This window comes from Aspergillus multicolor, assembly GCF_047715735.1.
Source record: "Aspergillus multicolor strain CBS 133.54 unplaced genomic scaffold BDW74scaffold_2, whole genome shotgun sequence".
In the NCBI taxonomy this organism is placed as follows: Eukaryota; Fungi; Ascomycota; class Eurotiomycetes; order Eurotiales; family Aspergillaceae; genus Aspergillus; species Aspergillus multicolor.
In genome coordinates, this window is record NW_027395953.1 from 1,367,678 (window position 1) to 1,381,487 (window position 13,810).

The window sequence follows — 13,810 nt, forward strand, 5'->3', positions numbered from 1 at the left end:
ATTTTCGAAAAAAATCTTTTGAACTATATAGACAGATGTCGATGAACGGCAAACCAGACCGTAATGAATTATGATTTGACTCCTTCAAACCCCATATAATACCCACCTATACCTACCAAGTGACTATAGCGCAAAAAATCCAGAAAAGAACGCGAACTCGACCATTTCAAATAGCGAGAAATAATAGCTATCATGAGTATGTATGAAAACCACATTTGAAGCAAAGTACATATCTTGTACTGACTGAACGAAACCGACTTGGAGAACGAAGCGGTGTAGAAAAGTAGAGAGAGAGTATATGATCATATAAACAAGTCTTAAGCGAAATCGTCCTCCTCAGGTCCTTCAATTCCGTTCTTGACCCGCAAAAGGATCGTCGTCTTCCACTTGTCTAGCTTGCTGAGCTGGTCGAACTGGAAGAGCTTATCGGCGAATGCTTCCTGGTCATGCGCTTCAATCGTTTGGATAAGGTCCACGAGAAGCTGGTGTTCTCTCGTAGAGGCAAATGTGTTATCGATATCGCGGTAGCTCTCCAAAGCGCGGTTGGCGGAGACCATGTCCTATTTGCATTCGTGAGCAGAAACTTCTGTGAACTCTAGAAGCGGTGGGCAAACCTGAGTGGCTAGATGGCAAAGTCCGGCCTTGAGGAGGTAGTCCTTGACAGACCACTTCATCAGACCGTTGTTGATTGATGAGCGACCAATGCGCTCGTAGTGCTCGATGGCCTTGTAGTAGTCGCCTTCTAGCGCTGCTAAATCAGCGGCCTTGAGGTAGTGCTTGTTTGCGAGACTGTTTGCCAGAAATATCAGAGACTCGATCTGCTGTGGATTCAAAGTGGATGATCACTCACGCCTCCGCATTGTCAGCATCGAACCACTCCGCAGCTTTCTCGTAAGCCTCCAGCGCATTCTTGGTATCCCCTAGCTCTTGCTCATACACTTCCGCCAAATACTGCTGCTGGGAAGCTGCTCGGCGCAAGTTACCGTTCAGCACGTAGTGCTGGATAGCGACAGCAAGCACGCGGACGGCATCCTCGGGGTCTGTCTTGCGGTATACTTTGAACGCCTCTTGCAAGGTGTTGGCGGCGTCACCGGGCTCGTTAAGGTTCTGGGTCTGGATGGTAGCAGCTTTCTCGAATGCTTGACCGGCTTCCTTGTCTGGTACATAGCGCAAAGTGACACGTTAATAAAGGTGCGAACTATTTGGGCATTCCCCGCGGAGCTGAGGTGGGGTGCATACTCAGCTTCTGAATCCGAAACGCATTTGCGGCCTGTGTGTATAGGTCTGCTGCATTCTCGTACTTCTCTGTGCGGCCGCCAAAGAAGCTGAAGCCACCGGACGCGCTTTGGAGCGCTTTCTCAGCCTAGAAGGGTGCGTACGTTAAGATCGCTGTTGACAGCGGGGCGGATATGCGAACAACGTACTTTCTGCAGTAGGGCTCGAGGGTCTGCGGTCATGTTGCCGACTGCGGAGAGCAGTAGAAGGAAGAAACTCGAGTCAAATGATGTAAGGTTAGTTCCAGATAGATACTGGTTATCTCGAAAGTTGTTGTTGAACTAAGGCTTCAAGCTGTTCCATCGTCGTCACTGCCAAGCCTCCCGATCTTCCGCCGGGCGGTGTCCCCGAGCTCCCTCCATTATCTTTTCTTTTGGTGGTAGATCTCCATCTTCCTTTGCGGTCTCTACAGTCAAGCGCACCGAAAGAAAGGACAAATTTTACAGCTATTCGAGATTTTGATTCTAATATACGTCGATGATGCTCCGTCGCGCAACAACCCGCCTGGGCTTTTCACCTATTCCCAGCCCACGAAATATCCAGTGCAGACCCAGACATTCTTCCTCGACCACGAAAAACACGGATATCAAGTCGATTCTTGCGGAACCAACATGGTCTGTCCGCTCATTACTCCCGGATCCTGCCACGAAGCCGTCAGCTCCGTCTGTCACACCTGCTCAGCTTCATCATCTGCTTCGCCTATCAGCTTTACCGCAACCATCCAGTCCAGAGGAGGAACAGCAGATGCTCGAGACCCTTGAATCGCAAATTCACTTCGTAAAAGAGATTCAGAAAGTAGACACTACGGGGGTTGAACCTCTGCAGAGCATCCGCGATGAGAGCCTGGAGGCAACGAAAGAGAACACGATTGGACTGGAACGACTCAAGGAGGCCCTGTCGAAGGAACGAGTAGTAGGCCGGAACAAGAAGATTCAACGCATTGAATCGGCTAGAAACACACATCCTGATGGGGATGTCTGGGATGGGAACGCGCTTGGTTACGCCTCCAAGACGAAGGGAAAATTCTTTGTTGTTGACACTGCAAATTGCTAAGCCATTGCAGGGCATCGAATCCTACTTGATGTCAGCACCAATGCTACGGAGTATGATCCATCGACACTCTTGACCCACAGGTCGTTAACAAATATCGACTGCTGCCTTTTATCAGCCTCAACCTGTTGCGTCACTGGGCAGTGCTGAGTCATCCACCTTCCCCATGGTACCTCCACTTGACAAACTACTGCTTTCTACATTCCACAGCCTTGCAGGGCAGTATCCTTTTCTGACAATTTAAGCACTGGACTTGGCGTATCTGTACTCGATGTGGAAGAGATTCAAAGAATTTGGTTCTGACCCCAAGGAAGGGTCGAGGGACAAGGCGGAGACGAAAAACGACCAAGACCTAACAACTATTCTCAGTCGGCCGCAGCGTGCAGATCTCACGGTGCTTATCGCTGAAATCACACAGCGCATGAGAGACTCGGCTGACGAGACATTCAAGGCCCCAGCTGCACAGCGTTCTGTAGCCAAAGATTTGATTGACCTGAATGATGAGGATGTTGCTCCACATGCGGATCCGCAGAAGCTAGAAGACTCGAAAGATAAGGATAGACCGGCGCGCACTGAATATGTGCCCACCGCCGAGGATGCGAAAGCTGAGGCCCTCCTTCTGACCACGTTTGATGATTGGAGAGACTCCGTTCTCCTTCGGGTCGGTGAGGTTGTCAACCGGGACTCGCCTGACCAGAATGAAAATGAAGCACCAGATTTCGACTTGGAGGATGAGAGACCCAGAAGCTCATATGACGATGAGGAGGACAGCAGCTGGAGTCGTCTAGCTGAGGTCTATCCTCCAGTCAAAACGCCGTTGATCCGCCTGCCCAAGCCAAAGAGACTGTTGATCCTTCATTCTCTACTGCTCTTGCTGCTGAGTTTGGAGCATTACAATGCGAACTCTCGTGTCTTGATGCTCTTGACCGCTTCCAGTCTAGGGCTGGGTATCAAGACTCTCAACCAAGACGAAGTCAAAGTGTCGCGAGGACTCCTGGATGCTGCTCTCCAACTTCCTGCAAATTCCGACGCTCAGGCACAGAAAAGGGACAGCGACCCCAGTCGAAAGTGGAAAGTTGGTATTGCATCTGTTGCTGGCGCTGTCCTGATTGGCGTTACGGGCGGTCTCGCTGCCCCGTTTATCGCTGCAGGCTTAGGAACAGTTATGGGAGGCCTTGGCTTAGGGGCCACGGCTGCTGCAGGTTATCTAGGTGCTGTTGCGGGTAGTGGAGTCATTGTCGGTGGGCTCTTCGGGGCCTATGGTGGGCGTATGACGGGACGAATGATGGATAAATATGCGCGTGAGGTGGATGATTTCGCTTTCCTGCCAATTCATGATCTTGGCCGTGGTCGAAAGCGGGTTGACGATGAAAAAGAAGCTGCTCGAGAAGATCATCGTCTTCGGGTCACTGTCGGAATCACAGGATGGCTCACTGAAGAGGACAACTTCGTAGTTCCGTGGCGTGTCATCGGCAAGGATTCTGAGGTATTCGGCCTTCGCTGGGAAACAAAACCACTTATGGACCTAGGTCATGCATTAGACCGTCTGGTTACTACTGCCGCTTGGTCAGCCGGTCGCCACGTCCTGACAAAAACGATCTTTGCGGGTCTTATCAGCGCAGTGACCCTACCTGTCGGTCTTATGAAAGTCGCCGGCATCGCAGACAACCCGTTTAGTGTGGCCAAATCCCGTGCAGACAAGGCAGGGGAAGTCCTTGCCGATGCTTTGATTAGCAAAGTACAGGGCGAGAGACCTGTTACACTCATCGGCTACTCGTTGGGATCTCGAGTCATTTTCTCATGCCTGCAGACTCTGGCCAAGAGACATGCTTACGGGCTGATCGAATCAGCTATTCTCATGGGAGCCCCAACACCATCCGATGCACCTGACTGGCGTCGCATGCGGCGCGTCGTCAGTGGCCGACTGGTCAATGTTCATTCCGAGAATGACTCTGTGCTCGCTTTCCTCTATCGGACAAGTAGCCTCCAGCTAGGTGTTGCAGGATTGCAGGCCATTGAGAACGTTCCCGGTGTCGAGAACCTTGACGTGAGCGATTATATCAACGGCCACCTTCGCTACCAGTACCTACTTGGGCGGATTCTACGAACCGTCGGATTGGAGTGTATCAGTGCTCGTGAAGTCGCGCGAGAAGAGGCAGCTTTGGAGGCAAAGGACCGCGAAGAGGAGCGAGAACGGATCCAAAATGAGCGCCGAGCAGGGATCGAGGGAAACAGCGAAGCCGCCCGCAGAAAGCTGGAAAGCGGCGAGATTGCTCCCGATGAAGAGCTCAGTCCCCGGCCACGGCCGGAAGCTCGCCAGAGCATACCGCGTCGTCCTGTTCCAGTCAGAACTACCGAGGATAAGGAGAAAGGCGAGGTTTAGGTCCATAGTCGTTATGGTGTCTATGAAGTTGGAAGCCAATGCATTAGTATGGATGAAGGTTCTTTAGACTCGCTTTCAAGCGTTCATACCCAGTATTCTTATCCTGGTATTTTTAAATCGTGACCTACATAGATATTCAAAACAGCATCATTGAAATGATTTAATCTCCCTCAAACCGATAGACTCCTTTTCCGTAATCCAGCTTTGAAAGGTGCCTCATGATCCTATGAAAATCGGTAGGGTAGGTAGACACAGAAGAAATAGTAGTAGATACAAACACACGTGAAAGACATCGAGAAGCTCATAAAAAAAGGGTTTGATAGCATAAAATTATGCATTATGACAGACGCCGAGTAGAAAAAAAAGGACTGCTAGGTAGGAATTTGACGAATCACTCCTCAACCTCTTCAACGCGGGGAGCAAGATCACGCTTTACTGCGCCAGCTGCATCCGCGCTTTCAGTTGCGGTAGTGGTAGCCGAAGGTGCGGTGTCTGCAGTTGACATAGGAGCGGATTCTGTAGACTGAGAAGCCGGCGCTTGACCTGCGTCGATGGTAGCCTTCTTCTTAGAAGACTTCTTCTTCTTTCCGGTCTGACAAAATTCAGTCAGGAATGGTTCTGAACTGAAGTAAATGAAAAACGTACCTCTTGCCAGCCCCAGAGTGGCTTGAAACTGTCAAAGAAACCAACATCCTCGAATAAGTTGGGGAAGAGCCACAGCCCAGGCGGAATAGTGAAAACGGTGAGGCAGAAGAGAATAAGACGGAAGAAAGCCATAGCGAAGAACAGACCGAGAATTCCCATCATGCCGACACTCAGGTACCACACTCCTTGTCTCAGCATAATGGGCCAGAGGGGGAAGAGCACGACTGCGAAAATACCGGCGACCACGGCGGCAGCCAGAGCCTTCTGCTTCCACTGCGGACCTTCGTAAAGCCAAACGTAGTGCATCATCGGACCGGCTTCCTGGTGCTGCTCGATCTTCACAGTCCAAAGTCCCTTGACTCGCTTTGTCTTTCCATGACCATGTCCAGCATGGGGATCGACCTTGGAGACTCGAAGAGCAAGAACCGACAGGGGCAGGAGCTTGAATACGTTCTCAGCCGATGCACGGTCGGTCACCGGGGGCAGGAGGGGGTTCTTCTTTCGAGCCTTCTCGTAGGCGGGGGATTCGAGGGCACGGATGGCACGTTTGACTATAATCATATTTGTCAGTAACGATATTCAAGACTTGCGCTGGGACAACTAACCCTTGAACATGTCCTTCCGCTGTCCGTCCATGATACAGGTTCTCGGCTTCAGGTTTTGGGAGCGGAGGAACTGCGCGACTGCGATCGCCTTGGGGTCTTTAGGAGCATTCGGATTGACGGGAACTTGCTGGGTGTGCGTCTGCGGTTGTCCGGGCTGGCCTGGCTGTCCTGGTCGCGGGGGTCCTTGGCTCTGACCGTTGGCTTGGAGTTGTCGCTGAACTTCAGCAGCCTTTTGCTGGGCAGCCATTGCGCGCATCCTCAACTGAGTAACGTACTGTTCGGTTGTCATGCCATGCTTCGCGGCGTCGGCATTCAACTGCTCGCGCTGCTGTTTGGCGAACTCCTCGGGGGTCAATCCGCGCTTGGCCGCCTCGGCAGCGAACTGTTGCTGCATAGCAGCCAGCTGCTGGGGGGAGGGCTGACCGGGTGTGGCCATTCTGATTTAGAGACAATACTTGATAAAGACTGACTGAGACTGTATGTTGGGGACGAATTGTTGCTGGTTGATGGTCCGTTTGGTGTGTCGGGGAGCTTGCTTAAATAAATGGATGTGGCCAGATAAGAAGTGATGATCAGGACCCATTCACCGCCCTGGCTCCGCTGGGTGAATGAAATGGACCCTCCAGCGTCACAGCCCCATTCATCTCCCCAAAACTACTCCGTATACTTCACCCCGGTGGTCTAATATCATTATCAATCGATGGTGACTGGGCTTCTGCAATGCATATTCTAATTGCCCCCTTGCATATTCACCATTCTGCATCTTCATGTCCCTAAAATTCGACCCAGATGACTCTCTCCTGAACGCGACTTGGGCTACTGTCCTTCTGGTCGGTCTTCCTTGGCGATTGCGGTATCGAGATTGTAAAGCTGATTATCATGTAGAGCGAAAGAGATGTAGCCGGACAAGTTCCTATTAACTTTGTCACCACCTCGGCTATCTCCTTGCGGGCGGCTTGCTTTGGCGACAACAAGTTTGGCAGAACTGCAGCTGAAAAATGCCTTTCCAACCTGCTTGCTGTTGGCTATCGACGCTTCAACATCGACCTATACTGGTCTACGGAACACCGACAATGGATTCTATGTCCTGTTTTAGTCCCTAGTGGTCTGCAAGTTGTGACAGTGTCCCCAGACGCCACACGTACTGTCACTGGTTCAGTCGCACAAGGAACCATAACAGCGGAGCCCGATGATTTATCAGACGAGCTGCTCTATGATCTTGGCTCGTACAAATGCTCGGATCACCTGGATTTGCAGGACTTGTTAGATATCCTCAAGGATTATTTCCAGTACACCGACACGGATCTAGTGGTTTACACGAGATTCTTGTCTCTTAATCTCCATGCTGCCGCCGATCCCACTTCGGCTGATGAGCCGCCATCGCTCGTGGCCAGCGGACAGCTTCCGACCGCAACGGAGCAGGTCAGCTATATATTGAATGACAAGGTCGGATCTTACATATACGGCCCGTCCGACTTGCTCGAGGATCGTCGTGACCTGAATAATTCATGGTATGCGGTTGATGAATCGTATAAGCCAATTACCGAGTACTTCACCATTGAAGCAAACCCAAACGGTGTACAGAGCACCCCAGATGGGTGGCCGAGTGCAAAATTTATACAGCTTGCAGCTGACCGACGGCTGCTTATCGAATATGGCTCAATTGATCCGCAGCTCAGCGAATATGATCTCTATGCAGAGAATGAGGCTATATTCTCTCCCGGCTATTTGACCTCGACCATACCGGTCGCAGCCGCCGATGATGGAAGCCTGGATTCTGGTTGTCTGTATGATCCAGATAGCACGGATATCTCCAATGTGAACGCGTCTTGGGCAATTTCCAATCACATTCCTGTTCCTCACAATTTCAGCGACGAGTCACTGCGATCCATATCAGACTTGGTCGTAAACCTCACGGCATGCGGGATGACTTCGACCCTCAACAACACCCTCTTTAATAATACCGCTGATAAAAATCCAGTCGCGTACCGAAACCTCACCCTTTCCTCCTCATGGGCATGGGCTCTAGGTCAACCCGCAGCGCCATCATACGACCTCGACTCCGCCGAATCCGACGACACCCGCTGCGCCGTGATGGACCTGACTCTGAAGGGGCAATGGCGCACAGCAAACTGCAGCGAAACCCACCGCGCCGCCTGCCGCGTCAACAATCAGCCATTCCGATGGGCTCTCTCATCAGAATCATTCGCATACAAAGACGCCGACGACGAAATCTGCCCGCCATCATCAGAATTTTCCGTCCCCCGCACAGGCCTCGAAAACACATACCTCTTCCGCCATTTACTTTCATTATCAAATGACCTCATCGACCCTTCATCTTCAGACACGCTGAAAAATGCGATCTGGGTCAATTTCAACTCAATCGATACGGAGACTTGCTGGGTAACTGGTGGGCCGGACGCCACTTGCCCGTATACCGCAGACCCAGACCAGCTGGAGAGAAGGACGGTCCTGGTTGCTGCGATTGCAGGTATAGTCATCTGCATCATCGCGGCGCTGACGCTGTTCGTGAAGTGTAATGCCAATCGGCGGAACTCGAGGCGGAACAGGAGGGTCATTCAGGGGTGGGAGTATGAAGGTGTGCCTTCTTAGATTGCTGTGTATTTCTATACCTATTCGTCGCTCTAGTAGAGTCTCTAATTATGTGTTCATTATTGGAACAATACATATATATACTAGATACAGCCACACCCGTATCCGTGGAGGATCTCTATTCCGTTTTTAATATGTCAGGAAAAAGATGAGTCCTTGAGGTATCATGGTATTCATTCCTAGCCTAGACTACTTAAAAGTCCTAAATACGCCAAACAGTAAATACAACAGTCAAGTGAGTATCACACATTGAAAATCCAAATCCCGTCCTATCCTTCGTGAATATCTCGTCCTTCATTCGTCCAGTACATTATCCATTTCCATTTCCATCATTTTATGTCATGTGCATACCATCAAAAGATCTCCTTCTGCTCGCTTTCCTCGTCCAATAGCGATCCCAAGTCAGGTTCAACCACCAGCCGAGGATTAGATGATTATGGATTAAAGCCCGGCAAATCTCGCCCACCCAGCAGCTCGAGGCGTGGAGTTCGCGGTTGCGTTTGTGTTGGCGTTGCTGCTCCCGCTCCCGCCGGCGCTCTTAGAGTTAGGGCTATCGATACCGCCTCGGCCCTCTTCGGCCATTTTGCCGCTAACGTCTCGTCTCCTTCCAACACCCAGACCGGCAATGTAGTTTCCATACGACAGGTTCGAACCTTGACCGAGGCTACGACCGAAGTCAGCTCCCGAGTTACTGACAACACGGCCCTTGCGATCCTTCTCGGGCACGGTGAGATCGCTAGGCACATCTTCGCCGTGCTGCTGGAGTGGACCGTAGGAGCTGAGCTTATTAGACTTGCGCTTGACCAGTTTGGTTCTCTTATTGAGGGCTTTCGGATCGTCATCATCATCATCGACGCTCGTGTTGATCTCTGCTCCGATGTAAAAGCGTTCTTTCTCAGGGAGTTCAAGAGGCGGAACCTTGTGCTTCGGTGGAGTCGGGGCTAGATTGGGGATATCGCCGAGGACCATACGGTTAGGTGTCTTTTGGACCTCGGTGGATTCCGGGATGGGCTGTGGCGTTGGTGGGTTTAGTCCGAGAGGATTGACCCTGAGGGTATCTCCAAATTCTTCATCACTGTCCGCGTGGTCATGGTAGATGTCAATGCGATGGTTCGCAATGTCATGCTCATCTTTTTCGTCGTGGTCGTATAGCCCGTTTTTGCGCACATTGTGGTTATCGTCGTCATTCCCATAGTACTCATGCATAGCCAGAGACTCATATTCTCCACGAAGGTCTTCGGAGATGGTTTCGCCAATGTCCCAACCGTACTTTTGAGCGAGGCCCATCCAGTCAATAACACCGTTCATAGATCCAGGTGTTCCGGCTCTACTGTAGACAGACGATGGCTCACGTGGTGCCGCATTGCCAGTATTATTATCCTCAGCGGCGGAGACGGAGCGTGAGCCGAAAGCGACCCAGTTGTCCGAGCCAGAATGCTGAGAAGCAGGACTGACGCATTGAGAACGGGTAGGCACTTCCGGGGACGCTTGGCGCATTGGAGTACCAGAGGGGATGATCGAGGTTGGGCGAGGCTCAAAGTCTGTGTCATGCACTGGTATCTCGTACGGCTCTTCCAGGGTATTTGCGCGATATCGGAATGGCATTTCTGGGATTGAAGTCTGTGAGTTTCCTCTTTGTTTGGCCATGTCCATAGGCGGCCTTAGCGAGTTGTTCTCCGAAGATTTGGTCCTCGTGTGCGTGAAAGGAATGGTACGAGGAACGCCAATCAAAGGCTGCGCAACCGAGTTGGTAGAGTCTATGGTAGAGATACTGGCATGCTTCTCCGCAAGTTCGGATTTGGTCCTCTTGTGAGAACGAGACGTCAGATTATCCTCCAGTGGGTTTAGATCCGGGGGCAGCCGGGCGATCTGGCGGAAAATGTTGAATAAGAAGACAGAGATGCCCAGAGAGATCAAATGAAGCCCTCCATTGATCACGCTCAGATAGAAAGTCGCCTTCGCAATGATCATGATAACATCGGTCTCTGTGCTCAAAAGGGTCTGCCAATTGTAGGTACTGCCGGTATATTCTTTATAACCCAAGTAGGCAGCGAAAACATAGAACGGGACCAGTCCAAGGTCTAACGTCGCAGCGAAGAGCATATAGCTCGCCTGTGAGCCTGGAGGTCTGGTAACTGGGGAACGGCATAAGTGGTAGATGGAGTAGAGAGTGTGAAGGATCGCTATTGCAGGCTAGGTCGTGTTAGCATAGCGATGAAAAAAGAATGACAAAGTGTTTTTGGATAACTCACCCCAACGCGGATAATCCATATGATTGAAGTTGCAACGTTCTTGATGACAATGGCGCAGAACAGCGACCCGAGGGCTCCGAGTAGAGCTAAAACCCGCAATCCCAATTGTATCCGGCGCCCATAAAAGACCTTGGGCTTTGTCCTCGGACTCATCGGAGTCCAACGCGACCGGCCATCGGGAATATTAGAGTACTAAGAAAGCGTTAGCCATGCTATTCTTATTCATTTATGGCCAAGAATGCAAGTCAAGACCATGGTTAAGACACAACATACCGAGTCTGGATGCCGATTCACGCCAACTAACGGGCCCTTCTGCTTCTTCTTAGGCGGAGGACGAGTCCAGCTCGCCTGGGTCACAGCCTTCGGATTGAAGGGGCGATCCGTGGGACCCTTGAAGCTAAAGGCATCAGGAGGCCCGTAAAGGAATGGAGGCGACGAATTCCCCATTATTGCGATACGACAGCTAATATCCAGCGATGGCAGCCTTCACCCACGCGGGGCGGGGAAGGAGAGGAATGCGCCCTGAAAGAATGGAAGGGTAATGGAATCTAAGCCTTGGTCAAGTAGAGAATGCGATGTTAAGAGCGAGCGTGCTGCGTCCACGTTCCAAAATCGCTGACAGCTCGTGCATGCACCACGAGATCTCTCAAAGCGACCGTGGTTCAGGTGGAGAGAGAATGGGGACAACCAGAAAATAGTCGCTGATGAGGCTGAACACTCCGAACACCTGCAGAGCGTCAACACTGGTAGCGTTGTCCCGGCAACAACAGATAAGCTATCGATAAGCAGCACGTGATATGCGTCATTTGAGTCACGCACCACCGCCGACTTGACATCCTGACATTTTATACTCGGCAAGATGAGTCTTCGAACTCCCTATGTATGTGCGCAATGCACTGTTCGCACATCTCGGCCCCTGCGCCTGTTGTTTTTATCTCATTTCCGGTCGCAACGCCGTAATGTCAGCCAAACAGTTCAAACCGACCGACCCTTCCGAGTAGCCGTTGTAGGCTCAGGCCCCGCTGGCTTTTACGCAGCATATCGGCTACTGGGAAAGGTCGAGAATGCCGTAGTGGACATGTATGAGAAACTACCAGTTCCATTTGGTCTGGCGAGGTATGGCGTAGCTCCGGACCACCCGGAAGTAAAGGTCTGTGTCTATTTACTTGGCGATTTGAAAGTGAGCTAAACGAAGATAGAACTGTGAAGAGAAGTTTACAGAAGTAGCGGCATCTCCGCGCTTCAACTTCATTGGAAATGTCGAACTGGGTGAAACTCTGCCTCTTCGACTGTTGAAGCCTCACTACGACGCCATTCTCTTTGCGTACGGCGCTCCCAAGGATAAGAAGCTAGGGATACAGGGAGAGGATGCCTTGCGCAATGTATACTCTGCACGAGAGTTTGTGGGATGGTACAACGGACTGCCGGAACATCGAGACCTCAATCCCGACCTCACTGCGGGAGAGGATGCTGTGATTATCGGCCAAGGCAATGTTGCGCTGGATGTGGCGAGGATATTACTGTCGGACGTGGATCGCCTGCGGCAAACTGACATTGCTGACCATGCCTTGGAGGCACTATCCAGCAGCAAGATCAATAGAGTCCGGGTAGTAGGCCGCAGGGGCCCGCTGCAGGTACGCCAGCCTCTCGCTTCTACTTTACATTTCTAACATTGATAGGCATCTTTTACCATTAAAGAAGTCCGCGAACTGCTGCAACTTCCGTCTGTATCCTTTGACCCTATTCCTCGTGACCTCCTTCCACCTGAAGATGTCATTTCAGCTCTTCCTAGAGCCCAGAAACGACTGATTCAACTCCTCGCCAAGGGATCAACCAATGACCCTAGCACAGCTACCAAGTCGTGGTCTCTTGACTTCCTCCTCTCACCCGAATGTCTTAACTGGTCCCCCGTCTTCCCGTACCGATTGTCTCATGTCCGCTTCGCTCGCAACGAGCTCGACCCTGCGGATCCGTTCTCCGCAAGCGCCAAGGTTACCCCTAAGTATCTTTCCAGCGGCAAACCAGCCAAGGTCAATATCCCTGCAAACACGTTCTTCCGCAGCGTCGGCTACAAGGGCCTTCCCTTGCCTGGACTAGAGGACCTAGGAGTGCCGTTCGACGAGAGTCGCGGAGTGATTCCAAACGACGGCTTTGGTCGAGTCACTGTTCCTCCATCATCAGAAGCAGGAAGCCGCGATACGCTCCCAGATGGCTCTCTGATCTCTCACCTGCCGGGACTATATTGTGCTGGCTGGGTCAAGCGCGGACCTACGGGTGTAATTGCAACGACGATGACAGACGCATTCAGCACGGCTGATGCTATTGCGGCGGACGTGGCTCAGAATGGCGGCGCATTGCTCAATCCATCTAATGAAAGGACAGGCCTTGGATGGGAGGGCGTCCGTGCTGAGGCGGAGCAGCTCGGCGTCAGAGCAACAAGCTGGGAGGACTGGGAACAGATTGATCGTGCCGAGCGCGAGCGGGGCTCACAGAAGAAAAAGCCCCGGGAGAAATTTGGGCGGGTTGAGGAGATGCTGAGTGCTCTCTAAACATGCTTTGCGCCGGTTGGATAGAGGCCCTATTGTACAATACTGTTTACCATCACTCCATAGACTAGATTGCGGTTACACCCGGATCACATTGTCCGAGTCCGGGTCACCACAAATTTTTTCGGTGAGACCTGTGTATAAGTTATGAGGGTGGATATCAGTTAGAACTTGAGAGGTCATAAGGCCGCCATGTCACCGGTAACACCGCAAGATATCATCGATCTCCGGAGTCCCGGGTTGTACCGGTCTAGTTCTCAATCAAACAGGTCGGGGTTGGCCCCAATAACAATAGACGCAAGGCTAAGCTTACAGCTAAGCACGTCCGGATCAGGGCTGACAGCTTTGTGAGCTTGACGCACTGCGCCTCCCGCGATGGGTATGATTGGTTGCTGACTAGGCGACCCATGTTGTCTTATTTTGAATCTCACGATGACCTGG

At 51.6% G+C, this 13,810-nt stretch overlaps 6 protein-coding genes across 6 annotated transcripts; 3 read left to right on the forward strand and 3 right to left on the reverse strand.

Annotated features, from left to right (window-relative positions):
* Positions 1–45: 45 nt before the first annotated feature.
* sec17 (alpha-soluble NSF attachment protein SEC17) lies at positions 46–1,539 on the reverse strand. Its single transcript, XM_073723020.1, has 5 exons — positions 1,425–1,539; positions 1,240–1,363; positions 851–1,157; positions 615–789; positions 46–560 (listed from the first exon to the last, which is right to left on the reverse strand). Exons 1-5 carry the CDS (start codon positions 1,455–1,457, stop codon positions 318–320), a joined length of 882 nt encoding a protein of 293 aa, XP_073588802.1. The 5' UTR covers positions 1,458–1,539; the 3' UTR covers positions 46–317.
* A 216-nt stretch (positions 1,540–1,755) lies between these two features.
* Positions 1,756–4,708, forward strand: BDW74DRAFT_165306 (DUF726 domain protein; the record flags this gene model as incomplete). The annotated part of the gene is made up of 2 exons (XM_073726402.1): positions 1,756–2,304; positions 2,606–4,708. The coding sequence occupies 2 exons, from the start codon at positions 1,756–1,758 to the stop codon at positions 4,706–4,708; spliced, it is 2,652 nt and encodes an 883-aa protein (XP_073588803.1).
* Positions 4,709–4,837: 129 nt separating this feature from the next.
* Positions 4,838–6,467, reverse strand: BDW74DRAFT_144407 (Sec62 family protein translocation protein). The gene is made up of 3 exons (XM_073723021.1): positions 5,959–6,467; positions 5,354–5,904; positions 4,838–5,300 (listed from the first exon to the last, which is right to left on the reverse strand). The coding sequence occupies exons 1-3, from the start codon at positions 6,392–6,394 to the stop codon at positions 5,100–5,102; spliced, it is 1,188 nt and encodes a 395-aa protein (XP_073588804.1). The 5' UTR covers positions 6,395–6,467; the 3' UTR covers positions 4,838–5,099.
* Positions 6,468–6,624: 157 nt separating this feature from the next.
* On the forward strand, positions 6,625–8,667 carry BDW74DRAFT_144408 (Lectin C-type domain protein). The gene is made up of 2 exons (XM_073723022.1): positions 6,625–6,788; positions 6,844–8,667. The coding sequence occupies exons 1-2, from the start codon at positions 6,726–6,728 to the stop codon at positions 8,569–8,571; spliced, it is 1,791 nt and encodes a 596-aa protein (XP_073588805.1). The 5' UTR covers positions 6,625–6,725; the 3' UTR covers positions 8,572–8,667.
* A 72-nt stretch (positions 8,668–8,739) lies between these two features.
* BDW74DRAFT_48020 (uncharacterized protein) lies at positions 8,740–11,490 on the reverse strand. Its single transcript, XM_073732912.1, has 3 exons — positions 11,097–11,490; positions 10,824–11,015; positions 8,740–10,764 (listed from the first exon to the last, which is right to left on the reverse strand). Exons 1-3 carry the CDS (start codon positions 11,268–11,270, stop codon positions 9,013–9,015), a joined length of 2,118 nt encoding a protein of 705 aa, XP_073588806.1. The 5' UTR covers positions 11,271–11,490; the 3' UTR covers positions 8,740–9,012.
* Positions 11,491–11,682: 192 nt separating this feature from the next.
* BDW74DRAFT_186318 (NADPH-adrenodoxin reductase) lies at positions 11,683–13,499 on the forward strand (the record flags this gene model as incomplete). The annotated part of the gene is made up of 3 exons (XM_073731241.1): positions 11,683–11,973; positions 12,023–12,457; positions 12,503–13,499. The coding sequence occupies 3 exons, from the start codon at positions 11,683–11,685 to the stop codon at positions 13,370–13,372; spliced, it is 1,596 nt and encodes a 531-aa protein (XP_073588807.1). The 3' UTR covers positions 13,373–13,499.
* Positions 13,500–13,810: the final 311 nt, after the last annotated feature.

Coding starts and splice junctions, on each gene's coding strand:
- sec17 (XM_073723020.1), bottom strand. CDS start 1,457: ATGACCGCAGACCCTCGAGCCCTACTGCAGAAA. Junction 1,158..1,239: donor GTTTCGGATTCAGAAGCTGA/GTATGCACCCCA, acceptor GCTATGTACCAG/ACAAGGAAGCCGGTCAAGCA. Junction 561..614: donor TTTGCCATCTAGCCACTCAG/GTTTGCCCACCG, acceptor GAATGCAAATAG/GACATGGTCTCCGCCAACCG.
- BDW74DRAFT_144407 (XM_073723021.1), bottom strand. CDS start 6,394: ATGGCCACACCCGGTCAGCCCTCCCCCCAGCAGCTGGCTGCTATGCAG. Junction 5,905..5,958: donor GCGGAAGGACATGTTCAAGG/GTTAGTTGTCCC, acceptor ATATGATTATAG/TCAAACGTGCCATCCGTGCC. Junction 5,301..5,353: donor CACTCTGGGGCTGGCAAGAG/GTACGTTTTTCA, acceptor GAATTTTGTCAG/ACCGGAAAGAAGAAGAAGTC.
- BDW74DRAFT_144408 (XM_073723022.1), top strand. CDS start 6,726: ATGTCCCTAAAATTCGACCCAGATGACTCTCTCCTGAACGCGACTTGG. Junction 6,789..6,843: donor CTTGGGCTACTGTCCTTCTG/GTCGGTCTTCCT, acceptor ATTATCATGTAG/AGCGAAAGAGATGTAGCCGG.
- BDW74DRAFT_48020 (XM_073732912.1), bottom strand. CDS start 11,270: ATGGGGAATTCGTCGCCTCCATTCCTTTACGGGCCTCCTGATGCCTTT. Junction 11,016..11,096: donor TGAATCGGCATCCAGACTCG/GTATGTTGTGTC, acceptor ACGCTTTCTTAG/TACTCTAATATTCCCGATGG. Junction 10,765..10,823: donor TATGGATTATCCGCGTTGGG/GTGAGTTATCCA, acceptor AACACGACCTAG/CCTGCAATAGCGATCCTTCA.